The following is a 19,977-nucleotide window of genomic DNA, read 5'->3' as shown; positions in this document are numbered from 1 at the left end:
GGAAGAAATCAACATCATTGTGGAGGCAGACTGGCGTTGGAAGAACAGATTTTCCCGGCAAATGTCAACGAGGCGCCCAGATTGAAAAATTCAAGAGAAAAAGGTCAACTTCCCGAAGAGAAATCCAGCACGGAAGACGGGGTCAAATAGCCAAGCCGTGATTTTTCATCTTTTGCACTTTTGTAAGGAAAAAAAAAAGGGGGGGGGGAGAAATGGAATCGTTTCACCTCGTATGAATAGAGATTAAAGCGGAAGCGGAAGCAGCTTCTGGGATGGTATATAAATTGAATAAATAAATAAATAAATAAATAAATGATAGATAGATAGATGATAGATAGATAGATAGATAGATAGATAGATAGATAGATAGATAGATAGATAGATAGATAGATAGATAGATAGATAAATAAGAAGCGAAACGTCTTCAAAGAAAAACCAGAAAATCCAGTTGCCTCTTTGGGACAACCAGGACCTCTGGGTGACCGAGAATCTCCATAGACAAATAAGAGGTTAACATTTATTCCACATGATCTTGTATAGTGAATAATAAACTCTGAAATTGTTGTGGGATAATTTAGATCAGGGATAAGAATTATAGCGACTTCAGGACCTGTGGACTTCAATTCCCAGAATTCCTGAGCCAGCTTTGCTCTGGGAGTTGAAGTCCACAGGTTTTTGTGGTCCGCCAGCAGCCTGCGGAGCTGGCAGCGGAGTCGGACAGCGATTAGGCTGAGGAAAAACGTGGGCCAGTCCTGGAGGCTGGGAAAGGCCCTGATGAGGGCTCTGCGTCGGAGGCAGAGATGGGGCCAGGGCCATCGGGGAGTGATGTGCGGACTCCGCAGCCTCCAGAGGCTGACAGCAGAGAGGCAGAGGAACAGGAGGAGCCTGTTCCTAGTGCATGCATGGGCAGAGCTGCCAGAAGGCAAGAAAAGCTAAAGCAAAAAGGACGACTCTGGAGTAAGGCCCAGGGGGTTGCAGGAGGCCGAGTGCTGCCTATCAAACTTCTGGCCACACCCACCATGGCCACGCCTGCCCAGCCGGTCATTAGGGCAAAGAACCGGTTGTTAAATGATTTGAATCTCCCCACTGCAAAAAATGGTAAAACGATCTTGTAACATTTTATTTTATTTATTTATTTATTTAAAATTTGATTTATATGCCGCCCTTCTCCGGAGACTCAGGGCGGCTTACAATGCGTTAAGCAATACCCTTCATACTTTTGTATATTTTATACAAAGTCAGTTTATTGCCCCCACAATCTGGGTCCTCATTTTACCTACCTTAGAAAGGATGGAAGGCTGAGTCGACCTTGAGCCTTGGCGAGATTCGAACCTGCAGTAATTGCAGGCAGCTGTGTTAATAACAGGGTGCGTAGACCACTGTACTATCAAGGCTCATTTCCAGCAATTATCGCGTGAATCCAACGAGAAGACATTACTGCATTTAAAAAAAAATAAAGCCAAGAAAAAGCCACACAACATTTTGATTATGTGAGTGGTATTCCCCGAGGACTGAATATGGAATAAAGTTTCACTATAAATGATGCTGCCTGGACACTGCTTTATATCGGGCCTGGCATTTCTCCTCGCCGATCCTTCGGGGAATTGACATTTCTTCACATACAGCATTTCCTCCGTCCCTCCTCTTCTCCTGGGCGAGCTGATTATCTCTAAACAAAATTGAAAACTTTGGCTTCCTGGGAGCCAGATGGCCCAAGCTCGCCTAAGTTGGCAGATCATTAGGGAGCAACGGCACCCCAGGATACAATTAGTTCTAGGGAGATGACGATGTAATCAGTTTACGGCGATGCTTTCTGGAAACGCGATTATTAGATTTTGAAGATGATGCCGTGGTGACAGAAGGGAAGTCTTTGGGCAAAGCTGGGAAGTCGAAATGAGCATCACAGCTTCATTAGAAAAGAAAGGGGCAGAGCTGGGGGAGAAACCCAGGCGGAACCGACCCTGTAGAGTAGGCTAAGAAATAGATATTATTCCCTTGCAGGTTATGAATCGGTTGGAAAAAGGCACTGGCGCTGAAAGTTGTCTCATCGATGCTTAGAAGAGCATCTTTGTAGCCCAGGGTTGAACTGTGAGATCCTTGGTACTCTCTGAATTTTATTACACAGACATTTTATTACCCAACTAGGAAAGATTATCAGTGCTAGAAGGGAGTGGAGTTTATAGAGAGGAGGAGGAGGAGGAGGAGGAGGAGGAGGAGGAGGAGGAGGAGGAGGAGGAGGAGGACTATGATTATGGGGTCCTTGGTGCTCTCTGAGCTTGGTGGTTTTCTTGGGGACATTTCATTACCCAAGTAGGTAACATCATCAGTGCTAGAAGGGAGTGGAGTTTATGGAGAGGAGGACGACGAGGAGGAGGGGGAGAAAGATTGTGCGGTCCTTGGTGTTCTCTGAGCTTAGTTACTTCCTTGCAGACATTTTATTACCCAACTAGGTAACATCATCAGTGCTAGAAGGGACTGGAGTTTATGGAGTGGAGGGGGAGGACTGTGGGATCCTTGGTGCTCTCTGGTTATTTCCTTTCAGACATTTCATTATCCAGCTAGGTAACATCATCAGTGCTAGAAGGGAGTGGAGTTTATGGAGCGGAAAGGGGGAAGATTGTGGGGTCCTGGATGCTCTCTGACCTTGATTATTTCCTTGCAGACATTTCATGACCCAACTAGGTAACATCATCAGTGCTCTAAGGGAGTGGTGTTTGCTCTCTGTTTATATACAAATGGTTTGCCCTGTCTGTGTTGATGGGAGTGTTCTTGGTGAATCCTTGATTAGGCTATTCTTTGCTGAATTGATAAGTCCTTGCCTGGGGTATTGATTATATCTTTTAGCTTTTCGGCTGTCTCTTTTGAATAGTACGTAGAGATTGTTGATCTCTACGTGCTAACAGAAGAGAATATTTCTACTTTTCTCACTGATATCGTAACCTCGAACGGTCACTAAACGAACGGTCACAAGTCAAGGACTACCCTCACGGTGATGAAAACAAGCGGCCACGTTCCCAAAGTTAACGCATATCGGTTCTGCAGCTAGGTTGCCCTCTCGCTTCTCGCTGCTTTTGTTGTTGTTTTTCATTTTAACAAATTTGTCGTCCCTCTGCGCTGTCAAACCAATCTCAAAAAACGATTTTTGTGTCTTCTGGAGATCCCCGTCTGCATTGAAATTCGAGGATTAAAGCGATAAATCAAATTAGCGACGGGTCTGGAGGTTTTTGGAGGCGGCTTTGGGAACAAACACACAGGAGGCTTTGAAACGTCTGGTGTAACTTGGAGTCTCGGGCAAAATAACGCATGGAAATCAGGTGTTGGGGAAGAGCGTGGAAGCCCATCTCGAGAGAATTACGAATGAACAGGTTGAATAACACCATCTGACACTTTTCACAATCACCGCAATCTGATCCTTGGCTGCTGCAAATCGGAGTTGTGGCTTTTGTGTGCTCGGTTGGCACAGACAATCCATTTAGGGATCCCTCCGGGGGCTGGGTTGGAAAAAAAAGGCGTAGTATTATCCAAATACCCTGTACGCGTGAGTTGATAATGTATTAATTCCGACTTCTTTTGTGTTTGCATAAGTTACGCCTGGTTTTTTCCCCTCCTCCTCGTTCCCCCCTTCCTTGTTCTTCCAGATTGATTGAGAGATCACCACCACTCAAAATAAATCAACGGGATTTGGCGCTTCTTGGAGGTTTTGACAGACAGAGACAGACAGACAGACAGACAGACAGACAGACAGAGATAGATAGATAGATAGATAGATAGATAGATAGATAGATAGAGAGATACATAGATACATAGAGATAGGATAGATAGATAGATAGATAGATAGATAGATAGATAGATAGAGATAGAGAGATAGAGAGATAGAGAGATAGAGAGATAGAGAGATAGAGATAGAGATAGATAGAGATAGATAGATGGAGATAGATAGATAGAGATAGATAGATAGACAGACAGACAGACATAGATCTATAGATAGATAGATAGATAGATAGATAGATAGATAGATAGATAGATAGATAGATAGTTCTCTATAGCTATCTATCCATCCATCCATCCATCCATCCATCCAGTGGTGGGATTAAAATAATTTAACAACCAGTTCTCTGCTTTAATGACTGGCTTGGTGGGCGTGGCTATGGCGGGCATGGTCAGGGGCTGTGACAGGCAGCACTCGGCCTCCTGCACCCCCTGGGGAGCAAAAACAGGCCGAGGGGGTACACCGCGCACCGCTCACCCCATTTTCGGCCTAGTAGGCCTCCCTGCAGCCCCCTGGGAGCAAAAACGGTCCGCAGGGGGATGTGTCTAAACCCCCCCCATGCTCCGTTTTGGGCTTAGTAGGTCTCCCTGTACTTACCTGGGAGCCTAAACGGGGTGCGTGGGGACCTTCTGGAGAGGGCAGGGAGGGAGGAGCAGGGCTAGCCAGCAATTTAACAACTGGTTTGGCTGAAGTGGTGCGAACCAGTTGAATCCCACCACTGTATGTATGTATGTATGTATGTATGTATGTATGTATGTATGTATCTATCTATCTATCTATCTATCTATCTATCTATCTATCTATCTATCATCTATCTATCATCTATCTATCATCTATCATCTATCTATTTATCATCTATCTATCATCTATCTACCTATCTCTCATCTGTCTGTCTGTCTGTCTGTCTGTCTATCTATCTTCCTATCTTCCTATCTATCATCTATCTATCTATCTATCTATCTATCTATCTATCTATCTATCTTCCTATCTATCTTCCTATCTATCTTCCTATCTATCATCTATCTATCTATCTATCTATCTATCTATCTATCTATCTATCTATCTTCCTATCTATCTTCCTATCTATCATCTATCTATCTATCTATCTATCTATCTATCTATCTATCTATCTATCTTCCTATCTATCTTCCTATCTATCATCTATCTATCTATCTATCTATCTATCTATCTATCTATCTATCTATCTATCTCTTTTTTTTGAGCGGGACCACAAAGGCTGGCTTAGCTTGTCTGGCAAATGTGCAGCCGATTTATTAAATTTCCCTCTGAATGGCTCCGAAGCTGGCATGATTCCTTCAGCCTATTTGTGGTTCCAATCCCTTAATTGCCCCATTTAATCCACCTAAAATTATCTATGTATGAAGAGGCATTTTTTTATGGGCTTGATTGACCCGGATTGCAGTGATTACAGCAAGTAGGTAATAGGCGGTTTCAAAAATAGCTTATTCCTAAATTCCAGGCCTTATTTCCCCCCCCCCCCCCCCGCGGTTATATTTCACTTCTGGTCATTACCAAGCCTTTGTACATCTATTCATGCTCCAAAAATTCTAACCAATTTTGTTCCTGCTCTGGCTAGTAATCTTTGATTATCCTACAGAGAGTCCTTGATTTATGACCAAATTTAAGAGCATTGCTAAACAAGGAGGTTTCTAAGTGAATCACACCAAATTTTTACAGCCTTTCTTGCTCTGGTTCTTGATTGAATTTTGATTGTGGCATACAGGTAAGTTGTCAATTTACAACAATTCTTTTAGTGACCGTTCAAAGTTACAACAGCACTGAAAAAAGTGACTTATGACCGTTTCTCACACTTCCCCATGGACATGGGGATCAAAATTCAGTCAGCAGCTGACTCACATTTATGACGGTTGCAGTGTCCTAGGGTCACGGGAAACCAGATTCACTTAACAACCAAGTGACCCATTTAACGTCTGCAGTGATTCACTTAACAAGAAAAGTCATAAAATGGGACAAAACTCACTTAAGCAACATTTCACTTAGCAACAGAAATGCTGGGCTCAATTGTGGTCGTAAGTTGAGGAATACCTGTACAATTTTTCTCAATCTTGGCAACTTTTATGTGGATTTCAACTGGCTGGGGAATTCTGGGAGTTGAAGTCCACACGTCCCAAAGGTTGAGAAACACTGCTCCAAAGGATGGATCCATACAGATTTCAGAGGATCTCCTGGAAAATTAACACATTTCCCACAAATAAACAGGAGGAAACTGCCTATTTAGCACACCTTCGTGTACAGCCTGAAAAATCAGGGTTCAAAATAAAAAATTGCAGCCTTTTCTGATCTTTTGCAAGGCAAACACGAATACAACAAATGCTTCCTGATGTAACGTTTCCCTCTTTTATGTATTAGATTCATTTCCCATCAAGATGAACAGCCTGGCAACATTTTTTCCCCATGGATTTAGTGTCAGAATCAAGGCTTGTACCACACCAGCGCCGTGTGCCGCGGCATTTTTGTGCATTAGTGCATTGGGTGCACCGGGAATTTTCGGGAGCCAACCCCGAGTAATAAACACGAGATGTGACAAACTCATTCATCATCCTGGCTTGGAAGAAAACTTTACATTTTTTAAAACCGATTATGGTTCTGAAAAGAGCCTGCGCGCTTGTGCGCGCCTCTATATCTAGGCATTTGATTGTATTATATATAACACATATTTGATTATCTTTGAGGCGTGATATATCTCACTTATCAGATGATAAATGGCAGCGAAATTGACCCTCCGACCTTACAAAAATGAAGGCAGGCAGGGCTATTCTTCAATTTTTTATGTTTTATTTTTTTTTCCTCCTGAAACAGATGGAGTGACTTTAAAATATTAAACAGCCGCTCCCGGCATTTCAGGATTTAGAGAATCTGAAACAATGGCCTATCTGGAGAGCTGTGGTTAAGATGGAATATATGGGGGGGAAAAGCAGAAATGGACCAAATTGAGCCAACTGTAAAAATTATATTTCACAAGCCAATCCGTGCACAATAAAACCTTGGCTCTGTTTGCAGTGGTGAGAGTAGAAATGAATGAATTAGAACAAGAGGGATAATGTGACGCTGAACCGAAATGCAGGAAGTCCTCGGCTTACAACTCGTTCGTTTAGTAACCGTTCGAAGTTACGACAAGACTGAAATAAGTGAAATAAGTGACAGGGTTTCCTGCGATCACGTGATCAAAATTCAGACACCGGGCAACCGGTGTATTTATAATGGTTGCACTGTCCCTGGGTCAGGTCAGGGGTGAAATGTTCCCGGTTCGGACCGGATCATCTGATCCGATAGCGATGGAGGTGGGTTGTTCGGAGAACCGGTAGCAAAAATCCCTGCCCCCCCACCCCCGGCCAATGCCCAGCTGAGCCGCACGATCATCAGAGGCTTTTTCTTTTTAAAAACCCCTGCCGATCAGGCAACTCAGCTGGGATCATCAGAGCCTTTTGAAAGCATTTAGCCGAAGAGGTTGTAGAAAAAAAATGGTTTTAAAAGAAAAAAAAAATCGGCCACGCCCCCCCAGTCACATTACCCCCCCCACCAAGCCACGCCTACAGAACCGGTAGTAACAAATTTTAGATTTCACCACTGGGTCAGGTGATCATCGTTTGCAAACTTCCCAGAAGCCCGGATTCACTTAACAACCACTTGTCTTCCTTCACAACTTCAGCGACTCGCTTAACAACTGGGGTAGAAAAAGTCATAAGATGGGGCACAGCTCACTTAGCAAGCGTCTCGCTTAGCCGCAGAAATTTGGGAACTCCATTGTGGTTGTAAGTTGAGGATTTCCATCTATCCTTAATTCCAAATATTTTATGGCTATAAATATATACTGGGTTTCCCCAAAAATACGACCCTGTCTTATGTTTTTTTTGAACCCCGAAATAAGCGCTTGGTCTTATTTTGGGGGAGGTCTTATTATTTTGGGGCGCGTGGAGCAAGACGGGGTTCCTCTTGCCATCTTACCGGATTTCCAACTCTGTCTCCCTAACCCTAACCAGAGGAAATGGCGGGAACTGGCTGCGCATGTGTTTAAATATTTTCGGGGAGGGTTTATTTTCGGGGAAGGGCTTATTTAAGCGCATGCGCTCAAAAGCCCGATTGGGCTTATTATCAGGAGATGTCTTATTTTCAGGGAAACAGGGTATATATCAGTGATGGCTAATCTTTTTGCCATCGTGTGCCAGTAGGGGGGGCAGGGGAGGGTCACACGCACACCCCACACCCCGCTCCTGGCACATGATGGCCTGGTAGGGCGGTTTTTCTTTCTTACCTAGTTCCAGATCCTCTCTATTTATCTGGGAAGAGCGAAAACAGCCTTTCTCACTCTCTCGGAGGCCCTCCAAAGGCCTGAAACGGCCCATTTCCCAACTCCCGGTGGAACAGGAAGTGACTTTTTTGCTGTCCCCAGCCTCCAGAGCCTCTCTCGGAGTCTGTAGGAGCCTCTCTAGGAGTCTGTAGGAGCCTCTCTCGGAGTCTGTAGGAGCCTCTCTAGGAGTCTCTGGAGGCTGGGGACAGCAAAAAACGTCACTTCCTGTTCCACCGGGAATTGGGAAATGGGGCCTTTCAGGCCTCCGAGGGAGTGGGAAAGGCTGTTTTCGCCCTTCCCAGATAAATAGAGAGGATCTGGAGCCAGGTAAGAAAGAAAAACGGGCCTTCCCCACCCCCCAGGCCCTCCAGAGACAGGAAACAGCCTGTTTCCCTACTTCTGGTGGGTCCAGAAGGCCCGAAAATCAGCTGGCCGGTGCGCACATGCGCCCCAGAGCTGAGCTGGCGTGCCCACTAATATGGCTCTGCGTGCCACCTGTGGCACGCGTGCCATAGGTTCGCCATCCCGGATATATATAGTTTGGCAGTTGGGCAGTTCGAATCTCACTGTCAGCACTTCAACCTGCATTTACTCTAGTGCTGACATAAGAAGGAGAAGCGAAGGCATCTGGAAAGGGACGTTTGACTTTTCATCTACTTATTTTCCCTGGAGATAATATCCCCTAGGAGATGGGATGGGAGGAGGAAATTCCTTTGAGCTGGAGCAGTAGGTTAGGGATAGAATGACTTGGAAGATGGCCAATGAGTGCAGAGGAGTGGGGAACGGAAAGGGACGGTTTTGAGTCTGGAAGTCAGTGTTGGCTTCGATGGAGTCGGATTTTAGAATGTCGTGCTTAATAAATGGGAGTTTTCCTTCAAAGACTTTGTTTGAAATGCAATTTATTTGAGACGACCTCGAAACCTGACACTCACGGTTTGCTCAAGGTTGACTCAGCAAGAGAGGGATTGGCCCAAAGTCAACCAGCTGACTTTCCCGTGTAAGGCAGGACTAGAATTCACGTCTCCTGGTGATTGGGTCAAAGTCATCCAACTGGTTTTCTGGCCTGTGGCGGGACTAGCACTCACCGTCTCCTGTTGATTGGCCCGAAGTTACCCAGCCGGCTTCCATGTCTTAAGGCGTGACTAGAACTCACGTCACCAGGTTTCTAGCCTGGTGCCTTAAACCAGATGCCCCCAACCTTTTGAGCACTGGGGACCAGTTCCAGGTTTTTCTGCAGACCTGAGGGGCAGCCTGGTTTCGCATGTTGTCCGCATCTGACAGATGGGGCTTCGTTTGTTTGTGCGAACCAGTTACTGGCATGCCACGGACCAGCGGTTGGGAACCCCTGCCTTAAATCACTTCCATGGTTTATTCTATTCTATTTAGAGTGGTGCGGTGGCCTAGTGGTAGAGCTCTCGCCTCACAATCAGGAATCTGTGAGTTCGATCCTGGGTAGGGTCAGATATTTCTCTCTCTGGGCACAATGAGAATATATCTGCTGAACAAAACTCTGCATTGGCGACAGGAAAGGCATCCGGCCAGTAAACACTCAGCTCCATTCAGGTGCCCAGACTCCACCCCGCAAGGGATTATGGGGTCGTGAAATGAAGATGATAATGATGATTTATTCTATATATATTTTTTTGCTTTAATTTATATGCCGCCCTTCTCCGGAGACTCAGGGCGGCTTACAATGCGTTAAGCAATAGCCTTCATACTTTTGTATATTTTATACAAAGTCAGCTTATTGCCCCCACAATCCGGGTCCTCATTTTACCTACCTTAGAAAGGATGGAAGGCTGAGTCAACCTTGAGCTTGGTGAGAATTGAACTCGCAGTAATTGCAGGCAGCTGGTCTTAATCACAATGCTCAGTCTGCTGAGCCACCAGGCTTATAAAAGTAATTCTTTATGAATTACTTTTATAAGCCACCCGTCTCAGTCTTTCAAGGGACTCCGAGCAGCTTGCAATCATAAAAAAAAAAAGCATAGATGTAAAAACATGAAAATCAGGTTTAACAACAATTAAATAAAGAAAGGGTCAATTGTGCATGCTCTCCGCAGATCGCATTTCTGGGAAAGGAAAAGGGGGTTTATTTAATTATAAAGGGGGATTGCTCTGGTTCTTCATCCTAAAATCCCTCTCTCCCAATAATATGGATTTATACAGGATGAGTCACTCTAGGAAGACTGCCTCGTTTTCCTTTAGTTCTGCCTGATATTTCTCAGCGTATCTCTGCACCTGAGGCTTAAATGGGCCTCAGGTAAATCAGGCCAGGAAACGCGCCTCCCCATCACATGATGAGCATCATCATCATACTTCGGAGCATCTTATCGTCCGAAAAATACAGTAATTGAAACAGATTCATGAAAATACTGTCTCATAAGCTGCAAAGTTTGCAGTCTTGAACTTAAAACATAGGAAAAATCAAAAGAAGCCAACTCAGATAATATTTTCATCTCTATCCTAAATATAATTTGTAGTCAGAAGTAATAATCCTGCTATTGGAAGAGAAAAGCAAGCAGAAGTTGGCTATTTTACTAAATATCTTCAATTGTTTTTAATGTTATTTATTGTCCAAGCCAGATGCCGATCTGGCCTGCTGGATGGTATTTGTAAAGTAATAAAGATATTTGTAAAGGGGCGGGGGAGAGAATCAATCATTGTTTTCTGACAAACATATTTTTTTGCCCCCATTTCCTATTGAGTTTCTGTTGTGTGCACCTTAATTTATAGGGAGTGGAATTGTTGCACCCGCTTTTCTGATGGGCTTAATGCGGAGACGTGGTTATCTGTAATTACAGCCTGATTTTTTTTAAAAAAACAAACAAACATAAGAGGTCACCGTTAAGTTGCTTCTCCATTCCTCTAGAAGACTTTAGGGAAAAAGAAAAGGGCTCTGCAGAGAATCCCGCCTCTGGCTCAGCAGGATGACGTCTTCCGTTCCATATTGGCTTCTTTGGCTTGATCTTTTACACACTCTTCTTCCTCCTCCTCCTCCTCCTCCTCCTCCTCCTCCTCCTCCTCCTATCTTCCTCCTCTTCCCCTTCTTCCTCCTCTTTCTTTTTCTCTCCTCCTCCTCTTCCCCACCTCCTCCCCTCCTCCCCTCCTCCTCCTCTTCCTATCCTCCCCCTCTCCTCTCCTCCTTCTCCTTCTCCCATCCTTCTTCCTCCTCTTCGTCTTTGTCTTCCTGCTCCCCCTCCTCCTCCTCCGGCTCCTCCTCCCATCCTCCTACTCTTCCCCTTCCACCTCCTCTTTCTCTCCTCTTCCTATCCTCCCATTCTCTTCTTCCTTTCCTTCCTTTTCCTCCTCCTTCTCCTCCTCCCATCCTCCTCTTCTTCCTCTTCTCCTCCTTCTCCTTCTCCCGTCCTTCTCCTCCCTTTTCTCTTTGTCTTCCTCCCCCCTCCTCTCCTCCTTCTCCTTTTCCTGCCCTTCTCCTTCCCTTTGTCTTTGTCTTCCTCCCCCTCCCGCTCCTCCTCCTCCTGCTCCTCCTTCTCCTTGCAAACCCCACTCCCTTCTACCACTGATGATGTTCCCTAGTTGGGTCATGAAATGTCTGCAAGAAAAGCAACAAGCTCAGAGAGCACCAAGGAACCCACCATCCTCCTTCTCCACCACTCCGCAAACCCCATTCCCTCTAACATTGTTGATGTTCCCTAGTTGAGTCATGAAATGTCTGCAAGAAAACAACCAAGCTCAGAGAGCACCAAGGACCCCATGGTTCCCCTCCTCTTCTTCTCCTCCTTTTCCTCTTCCAAATATCTTCAGTTTTCTTAGAATTTTTGAAAGTTGGCCAGATACAGCTTTATAGCATTGCTTGGAATTGTGTTTCGTTGTCAGAAAAAAACCCAGCCAGGTAAATTGGCGACGGGAAGGTAGGCCGACCTCACCTGTGACAGTACTCCTATGCTCCCCAAATTCCAGATATGCCCACTTGGGCAAAACGACTTCCCTCCCCTCATATGGCTAAAATCCCCTTGGACCCAAAGGAAAAGAGGTTAAGCAAAGTTTGCTTGTGTGAGATAGTCATTTATGTGTTTGCCTTGGAGAAGGATCCTAAAGAGGCTTGTAATCTGGCCAGGGGGGGGATTTGTAGATAATCTGGCAATACAGCAGATTAACCCATTTATTTATACCTATCCCCCAAAGGAGCTTCTTTCAAAAAAACCCCGACAGTCATCTGAAATTGCCTGCAAATCCGCCCCTCGGTTTCTAATGTGATTTTCATCCTTTTAAGGAGACCCCAACGACAACTTGATCGAAGGTGGCGGGACGAAGTTTGTCTGCAAACCAGGAGCTCGGAACATCACGGTCATCTTCCACCCACTTCTGAGGTACCCCCCTCTGCTTCCTTTCTCAGACAAACAGAGAGACAGAGAGACAGACGATGTATGTACGGTGTGTGTGTGTGTGAGTGTAGGTGTAGACAAACAGACTGATAATTGATGGATGAATGGATGGTGAGAGAGAGAGAGAGAGAGAGAGAGATGAGAGAGAGAGAGATGAGACAGACAGACAGACAGACAGACAGATAGATAATAGATAAAAGATAGATAGATAGATAGATAGATAGATAGATAGATAGATAGATAGATAGATAGATAGATAGATAGATAACCGTGTTTTCCTGAAAATAAGACCGGGTCTTATATGAATTTTTGCTCCAAAAGGCACTTTAGGTCTTATATTCTGGTTAGGTCTTATTTTGGGGAGATACAGTATTAAATGCACCCATCTGGCTGACAAGGTTACTTGGGCTTATTTTGGGGAGTAGGGCCTATATTACGAGCATCCTGAAAAATCACGCTAGGACTTATTTTCCGGTTGGGTCTTATTTTTGGGGAAACAGGGTAGGTAGGTAGGTAGGTAGGCAGGCAGGCAGGCAGGCAGGCAGGCAGGCAGGCAGGCAGACAGACAGACAGACAGACAGACAGACAGACAGACAGACAGACAGACACAGAGAAAGAAAGAGAAAGAGATGATATAGATGGATGAATGGATGGATGGATGGATGGGTGGATAGAGAGATAGATGATAGATAGACAGATCAATGATAGAGAGAAAGGATGGATGGATGAATAGAAAAATGTTATAGATATAAATATAGATACACAATTATAATATAAATGTATAAATATAACCTTTTCTCTGGGCTTGTCGGAACGTTTCATTTCTTTTTGGTGTATCTCTGGGCTGTTTATTGCAAAACCACGTAGTTTGGCATCGTATCCTTCAGTATCTGAAACACTTTTCTTCCATTAGAAAGAGAGACAGTGTCAAATAGCTAGCCCTTAACGGTTGCATACATGGGCTTAAGGATGTGGGGGACAATATTTGTAGAAACCTCAGAGGTTTCTTTTATGCCTTCTTCAGAATCCATTTGTCCAGATGTGAATGTTTTACTTTAGCTTCCAGCATTTAATTTCATGTTCTGTGGAATGATGCGGTGACCTAGAGGAGGAGCTCTCGCCTCACAATCAGGAGGCTGTGAGTTTGAGCCTGGGTAGAGGCAGATATTTCTCTCTCTGGGCACAATGAGAATAGATCTGCTGAACAAAACTCCTCATTGGCGACAGGAAGGGCATCCGGCCAGTAAACGCTCAGCTAGCTCCATTCAATTGCCAAGGGATATTCAGTTATCTACAAGGGATTATGTCGTTAAAAGATGATGATGGTGATTTAATTTCATGTTCTCTAGGGGTTTTTCAGAAGGTGTGTTTTTCTCTTTTATTAATTTATTTTGATGATAGTTGTTTTTTTTTTTAATTTGATTTATATGCCGCCCTTCTCCGGAGACTCAGGGCGGCTTACAGTGCGTTAAGCAATAGCCTTCATACTTTTGTATATTTATACAAAGTCAGCTTATTGCCCCCACAATCTGGGTCCTCATTTAACCTACCTTAGAAAGGATGGAAGGCTGAGTCAACCTTGAGCCTGGGGAGATTCGAACCTGCAGTAATTGCAGGCAGCTGGTCTTAATAACAGGGTGCTTTAGACCATTGTACTACCAAGGCTCTTCGGTGGTGACCATCAAAGTACATCTACCTATCTCAGGTCCTTGGGAAGTGCTCGGTAGCTTGATAAAAATGGCAATCCAGTCTCAACTTCTGGCTGACTGTGCCACCAATCATAATAATACTAATGACATTCTCAGCAGAGATAGGTCCCTTTGCAAGATACAAATCAGTGGCTTTCCCCAATAATTATTGCTCTTTCAAGTCTTTAAATGCAACATATTTATTCCGCAAGTTTATACGGCCTCCCATCTCGCTCAGCAGAATACAAGCATTAAAAGAGTTATCATCAACGCTTAAAACAATGAAAGCAGTAAACATAATGAAAATAAGTAGAAGACGAGATTGCAGGAGATGTGAGTAGGAAATGCCAAATGTTGACAGATCCTTCCATCCCTCAGCCAACCAACCATCAACAGGAATTGGAAGATCTTGTATAGTCATTTCCGCCGTCGTGATTTAATACAAACTGTAGGCCAGGTGTGAGCAACGATAGCAACTTCTGTGGACTTCAACTCCCAGAATTCCCACCTCTGGCCTCCAGTAGGCCATATGCTTTTATATTGTTCCTTATGTAAAGGATCCTTATATATCCTGTTTTGAAGAATTTTAATGCAGGCTGGGGAATTCTGGGAATTGGAGTCCACCCACCTTAAAGCATGCTTCACTAAGGAATTCTGGGAGTTGAAGTCCACCCATCTTAAAGCATGCTGGCTGGGGAATTCTGGGAGTTGAAGTCCGCCCATCTTAAAGCATGCTGGCTGGGGAATTCTGGGAGTTGAAGTCCGCCCATCTTAAAGCATGCTGGCTGGGGAATTCTGGGAGTTGAAGTCCGCCCATCTTAAAGCATGCTTGACTGGGGAATTCTGGGAGTTGAAGTCCGCCCATCTTAAAGCATGCTTGATTGGGGAATTCTGGGAGTTGAAGTCCGCCCACCTTAAAGCATGCTTGATTGGGGAATTCTGGGAATTGAAGTCCGCCCACCTTAAAGCATGCTTGATTGGGGAATTCTGGGAGTTGAAGTCCGCCCATCTTAAAGCATGCTGGCTGGGGAATTCTGGGAGTTGAAGTCCGCCCATCTTAAAGCATGCTGGCTGGGGAATTCTGGGAGTTGGAGTCCACAGTTCTTAAAGCTGCCAAGTTTGAAACAAATCTGACATATGTCATGGGTACTGACGAGGTCACGAACACTTCAGATACATTACAGGAGAGTTCCCATCATCATATTGGGTAGGATTTATGAGACTTCTAATCCAAGAACCTGGAAGAGCATCAGACTTGAGAGGGGTGTGCAAAGTTTTTAAAGTTTGGATGCTAAAAAAAAACCAATGCATCCTCTAGGCATCTCTTGAAAACAACTAAATGCATTGGTATTAAATATATTTCTTCTGTACAACGACAGCTGAGTGTTAACATTTTAGAAGTCAGCGCAATCCTAGGCTGCATAAATCAGAGGGATAGAATCAAGATCACGTGAAGTGGTATTGGTAGATATGAGTAGGCCTCGGCCTACTCCACAGTTGGAATTCTGCATCCAGTTTTGGTCGCTAAGATGTAGAAAAGGATGTCGAGACTCTAGAAAGAGTGCAGAGAAGAACAGCAAAGAAGATTAGAGGACTGGAGGCTAAAACCTATAAAGAATGGTTGCTGGAATTGGGTCTGTCTAGTTTGATGGAAAGAAGGACCAGGGGAGACATGATAGCAGTGTTCCACTATTTTATTTTATTTTTATATGCCGCCCTTCTCCGGAGACTCGGGGCGGCTTACAATGCGTTAAGCAATAGCCTTCATACTTTTGTATATTTATACAAAGTCATCTTATTGCCCCCACAAACCAGGTCCTCATTTTACCCACCTTAGAAAGGATGGAAGGCTGAGTCAACCTTGAGCCTTGGAGAGATTCGAACTTACAGTAATTGCAGGCAGCTGGATGTTAAATACTGCCTAGTAGGAGGCATTAGCCTCCTACGCCATTCAGGCTCCCTTTTTGGAGGGGCTGCCCCAAAGAAGAGGGAGTCAAGCTATTCTCCAAAGCCCCTGAGGGTAGGAGAAGAAGCAACGGATGGAAACTAACCAAGGAGAGAAGCAACTTAGAACTAAAGAGAAATTTCCTGACAGTGAGAACAATGGATCAGTGGAAGGACTTGCCTCCAGAAGTTGTGAATGCTCCAACACTGGAAGTTTTGAAGAAGATGTTGGATAATCATTTGTCTGAAGTGGTGTAGGGTTTCCTGCCTAAGCAGGGGGTTGGACTAGAAGACCTCCAAGGTCCCTTCCAACTCTGTTATCCTGTTACTTTGCTAATCTATCCTCACGTCTCTTTCCTTCAACCTTGATGGCCAATGCCCTCCCTTGCCTTCTTTTGGTTGCAGCTTTGAGTTGTCTTTCTGAGCCCCCTTTGGCTGCAAACAACGTCATTCATTATGGATCAGGAGCGGAGAAAAGTTTAGTGGTGGCTGGCAGCAAATGGCTTATGATTTGCTGCCAGTTATGATTAATAAGCAGCCCAGCCGAACGCTCCAGCGTTGGCTGCAAGCTAAGCTGATTTCTTGATAAACAGGTTTTGGGCTTTACAAGCCCCGCCAAACGAAGCCTCTTCTGTCTTCCCAAGCAGAGTGTCAATTATTAAAAGGCATTAGAAATTCTTAAGGTGGAAACTCATCAGGGGCTGCTAGGCCTTGCAAATATCTCAGCTGAGGAAGATGGAAGATGGGAAACTTAATAGAGCACCGTTCGGGTTTAATCTCCCCACTTGTGTCTTCCCGCCCGCAATGATTAATTTTCTTTTTATCATCAGTGTCTGAAGCAGCAGCAGCAGCTCTCCTGCTCAATTGTTAATAGGTTTTCGCCATCTTGCACTCTTTTTTTTACTTTTGGGCAATTTAATTCTGGGCCCTGAGTAGCGGTGCGGCGGCCTAGAGGTGGAGTTCTGGCCTCACAATCAGGAGGCTGTGAGTTCGATCCTAGGCAGAGGCAGATATTTCTCTCTCTCTCTGGGCACACTGAAAATATATCTGCCGAACAAAACTCCTCATTGGCGACCAAGAAGGGCATCCGGCCATTCAAGCATTCTGCTAGCTCCATTCAGTTGCCCAGACTCCAGCCCGCAAGGGATTATGGGTCCGGTTCGCTCCCACAGAGAGGGCCTCCTCAGGGTGCCGTCGGCCAGACAATGCCGGCTGACGACCCCCAGGAGGAGAGCCTTCCCTGTGCTGGCACCTACCCTATGGAACAATCTACCCCCAGAGATACGAGTGATCTCCGACCTCCGGATTTTTCGTCGGGCCCTAAAAACTTATTTTTTTCAGTTAGCCGGTCTGTCCTGATTTTAGGGTTAGTTTTAAAATTTTAATATTTATTTTAAATTGACAAGTTTTAAATTATGGGCCAAATTTATAAATTATTTTAACTTTATTTTTTAACCGTGATGTTTGTATAGATGTTTTTTATCTGGCTGTTCACCGCCCTGAGTCCGAAAGGAGAAGGGCGGTATAGAAATTCGAATAAATAAATAAATAAATAAATAAATAAATAAATAAATAAATAAATAAATAAATAAATGAATGAATGAATGAATGAATGAATGAATGAATGAATGAATGAATGAATGAAGATGATGAATTCTGGGCCCTGAGTAAGTGGACTTTTAAAAATCTGTGGTGTTTTTTTTTTTTTTTTTAAATAATCACTGATTGAACGATGTGCGATCGAGTTGGTGGTTGACTCTGAGCAACGACGTAGATTGATCTTAGCCGGGATGATCTCTTACAAATGAAGGCGTAAGAGGATAAGGCGTCCCAGGATAACGTTGCAGGATCCAAACTGGGTCGGTCACCGGGACCAGAGATTTAGTCCTCTGAGCTTTCGGATTCACGCTGGAGCCCATCCTCAGGGAACACCTCTATAGCAGAGGGTGATAGAGAGAAGTTGCCTGGGGATCCCAAAGGGCTTCCCCCCCCCCCCACCAAGAGGCACCTGGACTTTCTGATTTTTCTTTGAAGACGTTTTGCTTCTCATCCAAAAAGCTTCTTCAGCTCAGAGCCGCCTCCTCTTTATAAACTCCACTTCCTTGTAGCACTGATGATGTTACCTAGTTGGGTAATGAAATATCTTCAAGGAAATAACCAAGCTCAGGGAGCACCCAGAACCCCACGGTCCTCCTCCTCCTCCCCTCCCTCACTGTAACCCCCACTCCCTTAAACACTGATGTAGCTACCTAGTTGGGTCATGAAATGTCTGCAAGAAAACAACCAAGCTCAGAGAGCACCAATGTCTCCACAGTCATTCCTCCTCCTCCTCCTCCTCCTCCTCCTCCTCCTCCTCCTCCTCCTCCTCCTCCTCCTCCTCCTCCTCCTCCTCCTCCTCTTTCTCCCCGCAACCCACTCTCCCTTCTAGCACTGGTGCTGCTACCTAACTGGGTCATGAAACGTCTGCAAGAAAACAACCAAGCTCAGAGACCACCAATGTCTCCACAGTCATTCCTCCTCCTCCTCCTCCTCCTCCTCCTCCCCCCCAAAACCCACACTCCCTTCTAGCACTGGTGCTGCTACCTAGCTGGGTCATGAAACATCTGCAAGTAAACCACCAAGCTCAGAGAGCACCGAAGACCCCACAGTTCCTCTCTTCCTCCTCCTCCTCCTCCTCCTCCTCCTCCCTGCAACCCACACTCCCTTCTAGCACTGATGCTGCTACCTAGTCGGGTCATGAAACGTCTGCAAAAAAGCAACCAATCTCAGAGAGCACCAAGAATTCCATTGATATCTTCCTCCTCCTCCTCCTCCTCCCCCCTTTAAAAAGAAGAAAAAAAACCCTCATTGATTCGCAGAGACTTCCCGCAGACTTGCGTGGCGAAAGAAAAAGCGGATGACAAGCGATCAGTTTTGATTCTTCACATCGGCAAAGGGCTAACGACGGCATCGTCAACCAGCCCTCGCCGTCTTTCATAGAGTTGTCAGCCGCCGCGTGGTGACGGGGAAGGCAGCCCTCCTTGGCGAGAGAGAAGAAAAGAAACCCCCCCCCTCTTTCTCCAAAGGGACCGCTTTTGCTGTGGTGTGTAGTTCCGGCTGTGCCTCTCGAGCGTTTCTGTCAGCTTGTCACGGCCGATCCGATCTCATCTGCGCGGCTGACGTTCCAAAAGCAGGCAAGGCATCCTGGAAAGTCCTGGGCGGGTTGCATTTTCTCTTTCCCTTTCTTCTGGTTTGGCCATTGGAATAGCAATTTCTACACCCTGCTTGGGTTGCCTTAGCAGCTTGATGGCCAGGCGCCGGGAAATAATGCACATCATAAAAATGGTTAGGGCAGGATTTGCGGCGGGAGGCTCTCTCTCTCTCTCTCTCTTTCCTCTTTCTCTCTCTCTTTCTCTTATTCATTCTCCTTCTGTTTCTCTGTTTCTTTCTTGCCTTTTTTCTTTCTCTGTCCCCCTCCCTCTTTCTCTCTTTCTCTTGCTCTCTCATTCATTCTTTTTGTTTCTTTTTTTTCTTTCTTTCTTTCATTCTTTCTTTCTCTCTCTCTCTCTCTTCATCCATCCAGCCATTCATTCTCTCTCCCATCCATCCATCCATCCAATCATCCATCTACCTATCTCTTCCCTCCCTTCCTCCCCCTCCCCCGCTCATCTATCTCTCATCTATCTATCCATCCATCCATCCATTCTCTCTCTCTCTCTCTTTCTCTCATCTATCCATCCATCCATCCGTCCGTCCAATCATCCATCTACCTACCTCTTCCCTCCCTTCCTCCCCCTCCCCCGCTCATCTATCTCTCATCTATCTATCCATCCATCCATCCATTCTCTCTCTCTCTTTCATCTATCCATCCATCCGTCCGTCCAGTCATCCATCTACCTATCTCTTCCCTCCCTTCCT

The 19,977-nt window shown here is 45.1% G+C and overlaps 1 protein-coding gene across 1 annotated transcript in view; it reads left to right on the top strand.

The window, feature by feature from the left end:
* Window positions 1-19,977, top strand: part of EXOC4 (exocyst complex component 4) — a 358,562-nt gene that overhangs the window by 202,404 nt on the left and 136,181 nt on the right. Inside the window, exon 10 of the mRNA XM_060687047.2 lies at window positions 12,337-12,433. Coding sequence (XP_060543030.1) covers window positions 12,337-12,433 — 97 coding nt within the window. The remainder of the gene's footprint in view (window positions 1-12,336; window positions 12,434-19,977) is intronic.

This window comes from Pantherophis guttatus, chromosome 7, assembly GCF_059756535.1.
Source record: "Pantherophis guttatus breed Tessera chromosome 7, ASM5975653v1, whole genome shotgun sequence".
In the NCBI taxonomy this organism is placed as follows: Eukaryota; Metazoa; Chordata; class Lepidosauria; order Squamata; family Colubridae; genus Pantherophis; species Pantherophis guttatus.
This window is presented reverse-complemented; position numbering and strand designations above follow the sequence as displayed.